The 14,863-nt window shown below is 43.0% G+C and overlaps 1 protein-coding gene across 9 annotated transcripts in view; it reads left to right on the forward strand.

Annotated features, from left to right (window-relative positions):
* MTUS2 (microtubule associated scaffold protein 2) overlaps positions 1–14,863 on the forward strand; it is a 501,163-nt gene that overhangs the window by 444,076 nt on the left and 42,224 nt on the right. For all 9 annotated transcript variants that reach the window (XM_073228704.1, XM_073228715.1, XM_073228711.1 and 6 more), the window contains one exon: positions 9,622–9,688. In XM_073228704.1, the coding sequence (XP_073084805.1) occupies positions 9,622–9,688 (67 nt within the window). The remainder of the gene's footprint in view (positions 1–9,621; positions 9,689–14,863) is intronic.

A 14,863-nucleotide genomic window follows, 5' to 3' on the forward strand; every position in this document is an offset into this window, starting at 1 on the left:
CGGGCTCTGCTGAAACATCTTGGAACCCCAAATGCCAGGAAATCGTTGGACGATCCTTACTGCCTTTGAATGTACCTGTGAAAGCTAAGAGTTTTCGGTGGGGGAATGGAGATCAGCTAGACATGTTTCTCGTTGCCAAGGGCTGACTTTGAAAGTTTACCACTCTTTTTCACAAACGGCGTCCGTCCGTGTAATCTGTATGCTTACAGTCAGAGAAGATAAGCACCGGTACAGTGCATTTTCTCCCTGCACTTCCCGGCTTCACCAAAGGGTGAATAACGTAGAGGTGAGAACTTCGGGAGCCACAGTCTGAGGGTGTGTGTTCGAGTCTTCCCTGGAAGGAAAACTCGCAGCCCGGGAACTGAGAGCAGAATAGCAGCGAGAAGTGTTATGACAGTTCACACCAGGGCTGTTTTTGCTTTTGATATGTGCCTGTGAGTTTCCAGGGAGCTCAGGGTATGCCTTTCATTTCACTCCTAGAAGTGTGTAGGCAAAAAGTCCTGTCTGTGAAATGCTTCCCTATCACGCACATTTGGATTTCTCAAAGATCCATGAAATGGGATTTATCAAGGGGTGGAAACTGCCTCCCCTCTGACTCTGTGGGCATCAGGGAGATGGATAATGTGAGGTATAATATGCGACCAGGTGAAGGAAAACACATGGCTTAAAATAAAACTCATTTTAAGGAGGTCACTTGGGAGCACCATAGTTTTCAGTTCTGTTTACAAACTGAGCTAAAGCAGGGTTATGCACCACCTGGGACAATTAAACTATCTTACAAGTCCCCTAGTATTTTTGTTCCAGTGAAATAACTGTTTCAGTGGGTTTGGCTTTTCCTTCCATGACTATGAACTCAAATGTTTACGTACGCATTTATGTGCTCGTAACACATAGAAAAATAAAAACATTTTCACTCAGTTGTCTGCAAATTCAGCACTGAAGTGATTAAGCCTGTTTTCAAGAGAAATGGTCACAAAAAGGTGTTGAAAGAAGCTTTGTAACAATAGCTACATGTACAATGATAATTATCATGTTCCTATTCCTAAACCCTGGTGCAAAATTGTAGAAATAGAAGCTGTAATACGAAGGCCTTTTTTGAGAAAACATGTTTTAAAGTGAATTTATCCTCCTTTTTTGTTTCATATCAAGTTCTTAGAAACAATCCTGTCATTCTCTAATTTGGAGATTTGGTGAGATGACTAACTGTTATTTCATCTCTTTAGCAGTGTGATGTTTAGTTAACTTACAGCCTTGAAACTTGAAACTGAATACAAATTATTCTTTACTGATGAAAACTTAAAAGCTTACACCACATCTGTCAACTTTCACATTATGTTGACACCCACATTTCTTGAGTATTCTTTGCCACATTTTGGAGTAGTGTTCTGGTTGCAGGTTTTGTTAATATGTATTCATAGGTGCTCATTTTAGGAACTGAGCACTTTCTTTTTTTTTTTTTTTTTTTCATGAAAAAGGTCATTGTTTCATTTAGTTGCCCATTTTTCAGGGTAACTTCACAGGCAACATGCCCAGATCTTTTGCTTATCCAATAGTTACCTATTGAGCCAGGCATGAACCTGGGAGTGGATGGGGTTCCACTCCAGTCTGCTTCTCCTGTAAGTCCCACAATAAAATCCTTCAGTCTGTCAATCAGCTCTAATAATTCCAGCATCAGCACTAAAAGAGGCCTGATACAATTGTTGGTAGAGTTGTTTCTGGTTATTTTAGCCCAGCTTAATACACCTTTTAAAAAAAAGGAAAAGAGGAAAGAAAGATTCCCTCAGAACTTTATATAGATAGGTAAGAATTAACTTTATATAGATATGAAATAATTTTGAGAAACAAAAAAACATTTTAGCAGTTTGATTATAGTGCAGCTCAAGATGTTCTGAAAAGAATGGCGGAACAAGTAAAGATACTTTTCAAGTGTGGAAGGGGTTTCGGAGATGGGGATAAGAAATAGAAACCAGAAGACACTTCTTTAACATTTATTTATTAGGAAAACTGTAGACTCTTGCCTGGAGGATAAAGTGAATAAAAGTGTGTTAAATGAACAAAGTGGTTTTTAAAAATTGGTTGTGCTTATGTATTGTCCATTTTTTAAAAAGCCTGTTCATTGACAATATTTATTGCTAGTTTACTCTGCGCCCAGTTGTTACGAGGACTATCAAAGAATTCTTAATGTGTAATACCGGGAACAAAGCAAAGGGAACTGTTGAGTGGGATTTGTCAGTGATTTCATTAGTTGTACCTCCACCTTGTCCAGAGAAATTCCAAGTGGGGTGGGCCTCAATATAGAGCAATTAAAACACTAGTACAAGCCTGGAGAATAATTAAATGAGAGTCAAGTGGTATTAAGCATACCTGTGTCTGGAACCTAGTGAAAGGGGGAAATCAGGGCTGGAATCATGGGCAAGGTTTCTTGGAAAAAATTGAATATGTGAATTGCACTTTGAGAAATGGGATGGAGTTTAATGAATTGGCTAGGAGAAAGGGATGTAATTCTAAGCAAGGAGTGCATGGGTGAAGGTGTTTTAGCCCAGTTCGATGAAAGATAAGGATAAACAGCGGGAAATCCAAGCACATAAGGAGTGTGGACAAATGTTTTCCAGGCTGAAAGTCAGACCCAAGTTTTTTAACTTGAGTTGTAAGTAGCAGGGATCCATCTTGGGATTTTGAAAGACTCATTCTACAGGTATTTTGGAAAGAAGGGTATGACCCAGGAGGGCCACTGGGACATCCAGATGGATTTCAAAGAGTGTGTTTACCAGGGGACTCAGCATGGTCCACAATCAAGCCAGCCATTCTGCATGAACAGAACCTCCTTACCCTTCACCTTCCAGAGGTGATCATTCTTAGGAACACTCAGTTATTACGAGACACAAACTAGATATGTTAATGAGAAAGTCAACTTGCTTTTTAACAGTAAGAAATATCACTGACGGGCAAACAAATGATAACAAGCCTGAGAAACATGTTAATTCTTTCTAGAATCAAAAGTCTAGCTTTATCTGAAGCTTTGACAAGTAGCAAGTCATTCACATGACTTAGGCATTCACTGGCCTCAGAGCCCAGCCCTCCCGTGTCCCCTTGGCTGGGCCGGCCATCCAGCCTGAGAGGGGTGCACTGGAGAGGGCTGCAGGGGGTCACTTGTCCTGGTGACTGCCTCTTCTCAGCTTCCCTTTGCTTTGTTCCCTGTCCTACACATCACCTTGTCTTGCTGATTTGGGGTCTGTCCTGTCTCTGTAGGGGTTACTTTGTTTATCTCCACCCTGAATTTTCTGTGGTGATTATAATCTCAGAGCTAATCTTAATTACCTTTTTTCTAAATTCTTGGTAGGGGTGGGAGTTGGGAGAAAACCCTCACTGTCCGGTCCAAGTCTGCATGAGTGGCGTGACAGTAATAGAGTTCAGAAGGTGATTAGGAGAAGATAAAGTCCTGGGAGGTGAAGAAACTGATACATAAGTGGATTAGAAGTCACGGTACTGGCTAATTTTCCTTTGTTTTGCTTACTCTGAGATCCAGAATTTCCCAGCATGACTTGCTTGGATTCAGTCATTCCCCTTGGGTCCCCGTATGTCTCTGTCCTTTCTAGTCGTTTATTGGTAATCCAAGTAGGGTGTGCTATTCTCTTATTAACTAAAGGTTACTCTTAGGAAGCTAGATGCCTTGTAATCACTGACTTTTCCCAGCATGCACAGAGTAAAGGCTGGAACAATGCACTTCAAGTTTAGCCTTTCTGTCTCTTTTTTTAAAACATGATACGACTTTGCTCATTTTTCACGCAGGTAGACATTGATGTGTATTTAAGAATATTAAATATGAATAATACTTTGCCTTTGGCCAGACTTTATTAAATTTTATTTCAGAGTAGAAAAGCAGATACGAAAATACAGTGGCCTGTGTTAATTATATGTGAAGAAATAATACTTATTGATTAAGTCAAAGCATGGCATCAGTGCTGCCTTAAAGCCATAATAACGGAAATGAAAACCAAAGGCCAGTCCACCTCCCAAAGGAATTTTCCACAGAGCTCTATTATAAATCTGGCCAATCTTCACTATATTAATATTGAAAATGAATGCAGTATTCACAAAAGATGGTAGGAAAACAATGCTGAGGACTTATGTGTTTTGATGTCACCTTGTGGCTGGCTCGTTTTGAAATATAACTGAAAATGTCTCACTATTAAGACAAAGACCTGCCATATAGAATTAAAACCCAGTCTGAACTCATGGAGTCCTGGATAAAAGCAACATCATATATGAGAAGAATGAAAAATTCCTTATTCCTTTTTTAATTTTGTGTGTATGTATATTACTCTGAATTTCAAAGATTCACAATAAAAAGGATCTAGATGTTTCTTCAAATACCAGAGTTCTATAGATTTCTTAACTCCCTATTGTGGTTCTTTTCATTTAGCTTGGGAAAAGTGGCCCAGCTCACATGGCGGAATTTTCTGATCTGCCCTGATTTCAGGACAGGCTATAAAAAGATAGGAAAGACCAGTTGGGAATCTTTGGGCTTGCCTATAAATACATATATTTAACATTTACATATATATGCTCCTCTTTTCAAAAAAAATATCAGGCGGGGAAAAGGGAGCTTATTATGAAAACACTCAGAACTACAGTGAATTTGATGAAATTATCACCAGTACTACCTTGTCCCTGATCTGAATTATTTCAAGGAGAATCACAGACAAGCCATGGAAGCGTGGTGGGAAAAAGAGGAGGGTCCATCTGATGGGGAGCAGAGACAGAGGTCCCAGGAACTGCTTGTGCCTGGGTCTCCCGGCCTTTGCCTGGGGGCCCCCTTCATATCTTCCTGTTACCCATCCTCTAGTCTCAGGAAATCTCCAAGCCCGCCCTGCCTGTGAGTTGCATCACATTGTTTCCTAATTGCTTATTCACTTTCTGACTGCCTGGGAGACTCTTAAACTCCTTGAAGGCAGAAAATTCCATCCTGGCACTACCTGCTGGTACATAGTGGGCACTCAGGAAATGTGTTGTTTTATATAAATTTCCTATACCTGAATTAGCTGGGGTGCAAACACCCCTGATTCACCTACCATTCAGTTAGAATAATTAGCAGGCTTTGTGTTGGTCTCTAAATCGAGGAAGGGCTGAAGGGGCTAATGCCACGCCAGAATCACATGGGCGGTGCCCACAAGGGGAGGCATTTTCACTTCCTATTACCACCAAGTTCACATGGGTAGCATCAGCCACCTAAACAGATAACCCCCAGGGGCCAAGCACGTTAAAATAACAGAGTATGACAGGCTTGCCCAGGGGCTTGGCCACACATCAAGTTGCGGGAAGTTAAAGGCATGATAACCATGTCATTTGCATTGCCAGAGGTCTGCAGCAAGGAAAGATTACAGGCAGCATCCCCCCAAAGTCTGTGAGCGCCTCAGCACAGACAGCCACATCTAGGAAGGCATTCAGGCTCCACTGAAGCACACTCGCCCGGCTATGGTTAAGGCCAGAGGTGGAGGGGAGAGTTAGATGTGCCATGGGGGCACCTCATCTTGAAGTCTTACACACTGAAAAGACAGAGAAGTCAGAGTGCAAAGGTACATGGCCAAATAAAAGAGACAGCTAAGAAGCCGCAGCTGCTGATGTGGGGCTTAGAGGAATGTCCTCCAACGGATCATTTCCAGTTAAGCCTGTCATGGAGTAAATAGTCATTTTAGAGGAATGGCCTTCTTAGACTTCGTGATTTCTGGACTGTATCACTAGGATAGTTTGGATGGTTAATATTGAGATCTATTTTTAGCCCTTTGGAGTGAAAGCAGGAGTTCACGTGCTTGGCACCAGTTAGGAATTTTCCACTCATTCCCCATGTAGGGAAGCACCGATCTAACCCTGGGCTGGCAGAGGAGGCCTTGCTCATGTTTCAGTCATTGCACCGTGTCAGCCCCCTGGCCCTGGCTTAGGCTGGGGAGCAGAGGGCAATGGCGTGAGGTCCTTCCAGAGGGAGTTTTCGGGGCAGTCTGCCTCCTGGATGCCCAACAGAACCGGAGGGTCTTGCAGGGCTGCTTCTGGAATCTGCTGAGCCACAATGGGCAACTTTTGAGGCAAGGAAGAGAGTGGAAGGTCCTTTTAAGTTCACTTTGTGCCTAAGGGACAGTGTCCCTGCAGTCACTGCTGTTGACTCATTCCATTCTGCCGGGCAGCCCTACATCATTGTGGGTTGGCTTGCAGAAAACCAGAAGTACTTAACCGATGCGGAGAATTCATAGATTAGAAGAGCTTATGTCATTTCAAAAACAAGCACTTAAGGAAGAGGGGCTGGTGCCAGTGCCAGAGGCTGGCCTTAGCGAGCAGAGCTGCGCTGTGCCAGCATCAGCAGCAGGGATGTTTTCGGGGGAGGGGTAGCTGGTAGGGAGTGCCAAATAGCCACCCTATCCGAAGGTACACCACGTAGGCTATGCTGGAAGTGAACTGACCCGCAACTGACAAATAACGCCAAGGACAAATACAGGGAGTTCAGGCTGCGGGGTGGGGTGTGAATGCAGCCAGGGAATTTTTCACTGAAACAGAGTGGTCAGGTGCAGATGTCGCCTCTCTTCAGTTAGACATGAGTAGCTTCTTGGTGATAAGGGTTCTGCTCCATGCTGAGGGTCAGTGCCCCTTGGATCTTGATATCGTGTCTATGCAAGGATGGGCAGTGGGGGAGAATCACGGTGTGCTGGTGTTTGATGAAGAATGTGGGCCCTGGCCAGCTGAGCAGGGGCTGGCTCCTCTGCTGTTGAGCCCCGGGTCCATCCCCCTTGCAGGAAAGTAAAATCCAAGACCCTCTTGCCAGCATTTGGAGGACTGTATGGGGTCAAGGGCTTACTTAGCACTGTATCTGCCATATGTAAAGTGCTTGGTGAAGGTTTCTGCTAATATTAGTGTAGTAATTAGCCGGACCTCATCCAGCATGAGTCACTTACCCTGATATTTTGGCCATTGGGTTTGTTGCTTAGCTTTGATGGCACGGCCTTCCTTGGTAAGCCACTTGATGACTGTACTTGAAACTTAAAACTGGTTAGCTTTCTAGCCTGTGCTTGCCAAAGGCTGGGGGCGAAGGTGGCATGGGCTGCCTTCCCACCGCCTCTCCATGTCCGCTCTCCACCGTGGAGAGAGTTCAGGGTCTCTTATCTCACCTATGTCCCTCCTACTTGCCTTCTGTCTCTTCTCTCTTCCCATGCCCTCTTTGTCTTTTCTTGCTTCTTTTCTTTGATTCTGCAATGATGGGAGAGGTAGGCCTGGCCGCCAATCTCAGCCTTACTTTGCACCAAGTGATGCAAGTTGGAAGGTCCCCATCAGCAGTCAAAGTGACGCTAGTGGGCAGGCCTCCCTCCATCAGCGATCGCTACCAGAATCTGCGCCATCTGGGCGGAGGCCTGTCCCCATGGACCTGCAAGCTGCTGTCTCCCCATTGTTTTGTTCCTCTGGGGTGGGAGGGTGTAGACTGATATGTCATGATAAAGAGATACTCCCCCCAACACTGTTAACATCTGCCCAGGTCTTCTTTTACAGGGGCAGCTCGTAGGAGCAGAAGGAAACATTGACTTTGGGTTAGAAATTAGAGTTAATTCATTGTTTATAGTTAAGTTCTTGTTCACTGCCTGGCCTCTTCTAGGTCTTTGTAACTCTGAGCTCTCTGAGAGTGAATACTTGAGTCATGCTATTTGTGGACTGCTGAGTACAGCATTTCACGTCTCTGGCTGTGCTTGGGAGTTGAGATTATGAGTGTTAAAATTGTTCTTGACAATAGGAACAAGATGTTTTTTTGCACTAGTTTAAGATTATTTCAGGGTAAATACTGAAATTCGCTCTCTCCTGAATACCAGATTTTCTTAATTTATAGGAACAAATTGGCTGTCAGCCGGCCATGTTATGCTGTCCTTGGGACAAGTGATACGTCTGATTAGAACATTTTTCCCGTCTTAGGTTCTCTAGTCTTTGAACTTAGAATAGAATCAGGGCAGAGCCAGGAAGGTGCTTTTATTTAAAAATAGATTTAAAAAAAACACAGCATAAGACTAGCATGCCACATCTAAACACATTCAGATACTTAATATGGAAAAGCACCTACTATCTGTAGGGTGGTATCCAGTTGCAAATAAAATAAAAGCAAACAACAAAGTAATAGTAACAACTAACACTTGTATAGAGCTTGTTCCAGGCACCATTCTAATGACTTCACATATATTAGTTTACTGAACCCTCATGACAGCTCTACATAGTGGGCACGGCATAGAGCCAGCATCAGTCTGTGATCAGGAAAGACATGCGCTCTCAGGAGCGATCGCTAGCCCCAAATTTAGGGAACCCAAGGATGCTGTGGGTTGGGATGGAAGGAGAGGGCTTCCTGAATGAGATGATGTCCACTGTCCCTCCAAAGTTGTATTATTGCTGTATTATTAAGAGAACCATAAACTGAGAATGTCTTATGCCTGTGGCTAAAATAACTCTCAGTTTCTATGAAAATGGGATTTCATTTTGGTATTATGAAATTATGACATTGCTTAGCAAAGGCCCTTTGATAACCAGAGAGCCTCCTATCAACCCAAAGTAGTACATGTGTTACGTGGGTCTAAACGCAGCAGAGACACAAAATTGTGACAACTGTCTGCTCACATTTGACACGGGTGCTTCAGAGGTGCTGAAATCAAAGTCAGAGGATGTTAAGAAAGAAAGAACATTCATGAGTCACCGATGATCTTCACACTAGATGTCTGATACACATCTCAACCAAAATGCCCTCTTTGGAAATTTTTGCTTTGTGAGTACAATCTACGGAATGAAACAGACTTTCTTTGAAGGCCTATATTTTTGAGATCTCTAACTTGAAGAGCATTTATATGGCACATGTGTCCTAGCTGTTATTAGTAGTAATAAAACCATAACAAATGTAAATGTTTACAGTGACCCAATAACCCAGATTACAAGTTCAGCATATCTTTAGCTATTTCTCCATGTTATGACATAGAATGTATTTGATTTGAAAATAACTTGGCAGTCATTTAGTTACAAATGGCCATCTTTGCGCTGCTAGTACTTTGTGCATTTTCTTCTCGTTCCTTCTAGTGGAACAGAAAACTGTCAGTTTTGGTGTTGGTCTTATTACAAAGAGAAATGTTTCATGGTAAGTTTTATGCTCATTATTCATCAAGTAGCTGACCATGCTACTTACCAAAGGGTAAGTTTAAGGGGACAATTGGTAAAATAAATGTTTGCCCCTCAGTGAAATGTGGCCTGCCTGTTTTTGTGGTCAAAAATCTCATTGTGGTGGTAATGATGAACAATGCATAATAACAGAGAACAGATTAATGTGCAGAATAGACATGCACACAAGTATTGTAGGATGATATACGCCAGACTGCAAGATAGAGAAAAGGACAACCAAGGTATTATTATTAATACCGCATTGCACGCTTTGCGATTGGAATGTGATACAAGTGAATGACTAAGACGTGGCTTTGTAAGTTTTTTATATGCTTATAATGAGAAGATTATCTCCTTAAGAATTGGACCTACAAATATTTGCTTAATATGATTCATTAATAAACATGTGCAATCTAGCCTAAAACTAGGGGACTCTCGGTATCCATTTTGTTTTTGCAGAATGAAAGTGCCCTTGTGAAAGAGAAAGAGCTGTCAATCGAACTTGCAAACATCAGGGATGAAGTTGGTAAGTAGGGCATTGGAAAGGCGGAGCATGAAGACTGTCTGTTCATAATACCTATGAATGTGTAACAAAAGTGGCTGTGTCTCACATAATAAGCCAGAGCATACCTGCCAGCGTCTTACCCAGCACAGCGGTGGGGTGCTGTAGCCTTGCAGGCAGCCATAACTTTTATGTTTCTGTTGTTATAAAGACAGTTTCATAAGCGTTCGAAGTGGAATGAATCAGGCCCAGATTCTGCCCTTCACAGATGGCAGCGCGCACATCCGTGTGGTGTGTGCTGTGACAAGCAGCCCTCCATGTAGGCCCCCTAGGCAGGCAGCGCTCCAGGAGAAGCTGTGCAGCTTTGGTGGGTCCCATGAGACACAAGACAAGATAGTCCATGGCCTCCTGCCATGAAATGCTCTGTGAGACCAAACAAGGTCAAACACACAAATCTGGATGTGGGTTCATGTTGAAACTCCTAATCTTTGACTGATAACGTGGTATATAATTCAGTCTGAACCATAAGAGACCTTGCAAATGATAGATGGTCCCCAGACTCTGGGGGTGTCATCAGTGAAGGGCTCTCACTCTAGGTCAAAGCTCAGACCAAATGTTTGCTGTGTTCCAGTCTCTTGATCTCATTTCTCTCTAGACGATCTGTTATTTTGTTTTCCCAGGAGTCAGTCAGCAAAGATGAAATAAACCTCAGCCTGCTATTTTCTTTACAGTGGGCATTTCTCCTCCGTCCAGCGTGGTCCCGGGGACAGCCCCCCAAGTGCAGGCATGGCTTCTTCCGCAAGCCAAGGGACTTGAACAGCCCCAGCCTTCCTTGGCAGGGGACCCAGTACCTTTTCCTCCAGGCCAGCCATGCAAATAGGCACCAGACCTGAAGGCCGGATGAACCCAGGGAACAATGTAGAATGATAAGTAGTAATAGACTAACATGTAGGGATACATACATGCAGTGGGCAGCACACTAATTTCCAAATGTGGCTTTCCCTTCTTTATTTTATTTTTGCATCCACTGGTGAGGAGCCCTAGGGGTTCAACCCCACTGTAGGTTTCCTGAGAGAGACCTGAGAGGCAGCAAGGGCAGAGTTTATGGGAGGAACTCATGGGGGGACAAGGGCCAAGTGTATGTATTTATCCGTGAAAGGGATGCTTCCTTAGGTGAGATTAATGGTTCACCCAGGCTTAATGACTCTGAGCATGAGCTCTGGAGGCAGCAGCTCCCATTCAGGTAGGACATGTTAGTTAACCTCTCGTAAAAAGGAGAGTTGATTAGAGAAGGTCATGGTGATAGGCTGTCTGTAAAGGGGACTCTCGTAACTATCAGGTGTAGCACTTTGAACCTGAAAAGAGAGGATGAAACCTTCCACTCCAGGTGAATTCCTTCCCAGAGAGACATCTGCAGCCCCGATGGGCAAGCTTTGGGTCTGGGGTATGCACCCCAGTCCAGCTGGGTAGAATGTGCCAAATCCTGTACTGATTCCCTGTGCCCTTCCCCGAAGCTTCCGGATGAAGCAGATGCCACACAAGGATCTTCTTGGGTTTTTGTATTTAAGTCTTATTTGATTTCCAAATTAGTACTGAGAATAGAACCAGAGGTCACCTGCCAAGTGAGAAAGCTGGGTGGGGGTAGGGGAGGCCTGGGCAGCACCAGGGCCCAGCCATTCGGCCCAGCATTCAGCCCCAGTAGACACTTTAGCTGCACGTGCCTGAACCACCACAGAGACTGCATAGTGAGGGGAGACAGGACAGGGGGTGTGGGGATCCTCTGAGTTCTGGGATCTTGTTCTGCACAAGGATGAACTTACAGACCACACTTATGAGTGATCATATAGAAAGAGAGATGGCCAGTCCTGTCTCCTTATCACCAGCCCTGCCTGATTTAGACTTCCTGTCAGCCAACACTGATGGGGGCACTGGAGGGGGGTGCCCTGGAGGGCCGTGGAGGGAACTGGTGTTTCTGAATTTGTGAATTCAGACATGAAAGAAGGGAGGAGGCTGAAGAGTTAGAATAGCTTAGGGGCGTTTATTGCAAATCCTAGAACAGAACTGGCCTGTCAAATTGCTGCTCAGACTTTTCATAGCCACTGAAATGCTCCCCTAAATTCTACCAATCTCTGCTCCTAAGTATCCATCAATTGTCTACATCCGCGGTGTGAACAAATTCCATTCAAGGCTTTGAGCTTCCAGCCAGAATTAGTTCTACCAGTGGTTTTCAGCTCTGGTGCTGAATCATCTGGAATGCTGTTTTAAAATACCAGTTCCCAGGACCTACCCTGGGACAACAGAGTCAGAATATGTGAGGGTGAAGCCTAGGCGTCATTTTAATTCCCAGGTCTTTATTAAGTACAGTTTGAGAATCAGTGCACCACACTGAAGGAAGAGGTTTTTTGATGTTGAATCAGGGTTGAGGGGGCTGTAGGTAATTTGGGGCAGGCCTGGTGGGTGCGGTGCCGTAGTCAGTAGCTCTGGGCAGCAGGAAGGCTGAGGAGAGACGCCTAGGTGGGTAGGGAATGGCTGCAGAAAGGGAGAATGCAAAAGACAAACTGCACCTGCCTGGAAGCTGCACACGGGATGGGCCTGGCTCCCAGGTGGATCAGGGAGGCGACCTTCTCCTCCTTTCTTCCCCCTGGTCTGTCAGGCCTCCAAGTTAGGTTCTGTTTGGGTTCAATGGGCTTTTGGAATCCAGCCACTGAAAGTAATCCCTGGTGTGTTTGCTGACACAATTCCCATTCATGATACATTCCCATACAGACTCCATCTCTGGTGGAGCTGCAACAGAATCTTCTAGAAGGTGTGCAGTTTTAAGAGCCCCCTGCTAGAGATTTTGATATGTATTATCCCACACTGATACAAATTCCCTGATTATAATAGTTTTCAAACAGGGAGTTGAACTTCGAGACCATCTCCCGATGAATGATGTTTTCTGACACCTCTTCTGACATCAGATATGTTGGAGATTTTCCCACACTAGCGACTGATGTTCCTATACCAGCTGGGTACCTCCTGTGGACGGGAAGACCATTTTTTGTAATGTTTAATTTAGTAAATGGAAAACTCAGATAAACAAAATAAAATAACTGTTTCTCCCAATCCTATATGACTTCTACACAAAACCGTAAAAGACGATATAGTCTGAATCTGTCCAAACATGATTAGAGTATAATTATATAACATGGTGTGATATTGTTTCTAGACTTATATCCATTAGGATTCCAATCAAGGTAGATTTTTATTTCATTCATATAAAAGTGAGGAGATAAGCACCCAGGCACAGGTATAGTTCTGCTCCACAAAGTCCAGAGGGGACCCAGGCTTCTTACAGCTCACTGGTCTACCACCCCAACACTGTGGCTCTTCTCCTCATGGTCTAATATTGGCAGTTGGTGCTGTGGTCATCACATCTGTATTCCAGGTAGTAGGATGGAGGAAGGAATGAACAAAGAAGCTGAAAGTGCAGGTCAGCTCTCTTTGGGGAAAAGTTTCCAGTAACTACACTTCATCTTATATCTCACTAGCCAGGACTAAGTCACAAGCAACCCTTACCCCAGGAGAGATGGGGAATGTGCCCTTTTTCCTTGGTGACCTTGCACAGATATTATTTTATTACTATGGAGGAAGAGGAGAATATATTTTTTGGTAGTACTAGCAGCCTGTGCTATGAAGCCTGATCAATAAGATGGAGAGAAAAATCCTGTCACACTAGGCAAGTGAGAAGAAAAGGGCTTAGCAGAGCATTTGTCAGAATACTGGGGACTCAGTGTGTGCTAATTCCCTTAAATTTCAGTTTAGAATCCATTGTATTTCTTCCTCTCACAGTTTAAAAAAACCTGAGTGAAAATGCAGAAACCAAGAGGGCACCTCAGAAAAAAAATACAAACCTTGGGATCACAAAAATATATTGCACATTTTCTGATTTATAAAAATATCTCTTCTAAGCATGCCAGTTGAAAGGTAGTTTGTCAGATTGGATTAAAAAAGCAAGACACAGTTGCCTAGAAGAAACCACTCCAAATATAAAGACATAGATGACTTAAAATTAAAAGGATGGAAAAAGATACATGCTAAAACCAATCAAAAGGAAATTGGAGTGTCTATATTAATATCACACAAAATAAATTTTAGACAAATAATACTACCAAGGATGAAAATGGCCATTAGGTACTGATGAAGGGGTCAGTTTACCAAAAACATAAAAATGCCAAATATCTGTGTACCTAACAATAAAGCTTCAAATTTATATGAAGCAAAAAGTGATAGAACTCAAAGGAAAAATAGACAAATCCATGATTTTTGGTATGGGAGCTCCCACCTTCTCTCTCAGTATTAATAGGACAAGCAGGCAGAAAATTATAGAAGTGGCTATAGAAAATCTGAACAGCACGATCAACCCACTTGACCTAATTGAAATTAATAGGACATTCCATCCAACAAGCAGGATAACATCCTTTGCAAATGCCCATGGAACATAAGCAAATAGAACATATTCTGGACTCATAAAACCTCAGCAAATAGGAAAGAACTGAAATCATGCTAAATGTTTTTAGACTCAACAAAATTAGATGATAACAAGAAAATATGTGAGAAAACTCCAAATATTTGGAAATTAAGCAGCATACTTTTAAGTATACAGAAGGAAACCACAAGGTAAATTTAAAAATAAGTTGAATGAAAATTAAAATACAAGATATCAAAACGTTTGGGATGCAAAATATTCTCCGAATAGCAGAGTTGAATCTTCTCATTCAATTTGCTCAGCAACTTGAGGGGGAACTAATATGTACTGTAACTGTCTTAAGCTCTCTGGCAGGGAAGCAAATAGTGTTAGTTGAAAACAGGTTTGATCTAGTAGGTTTATCTGCTGTCAGACATAAATATACTGCCACGCTGTGACAGTATAGCTTCAAATATACTGCTTTCTTTGCAAAATGGACCACTCAGCATGACTACGTCTGGGAATTATCTGCCCCTCCTCTAAATAAATGATCAGTTCTGAGCTAGGAAAAATTCAAACCAGTGATGTCAACTGCCGTGATTAGATTTAATTCCAGTAAATGTAATTGTCATTTTTTCTTCCATCCATAACAGGTGCTTACCAATGCACAATAATATCAAAACTGCAAACTCCCTTAAATGTACTGGAGACCGAGTTTGGTTGCCATGGAAAATACGTTATCAGCTTCAGTC

The sequence above is a fragment of the Manis javanica genome, chromosome 1, assembly GCF_040802235.1.
Source record: "Manis javanica isolate MJ-LG chromosome 1, MJ_LKY, whole genome shotgun sequence".
Classification (NCBI taxonomy): domain Eukaryota; kingdom Metazoa; phylum Chordata; class Mammalia; order Pholidota; family Manidae; genus Manis; species Manis javanica.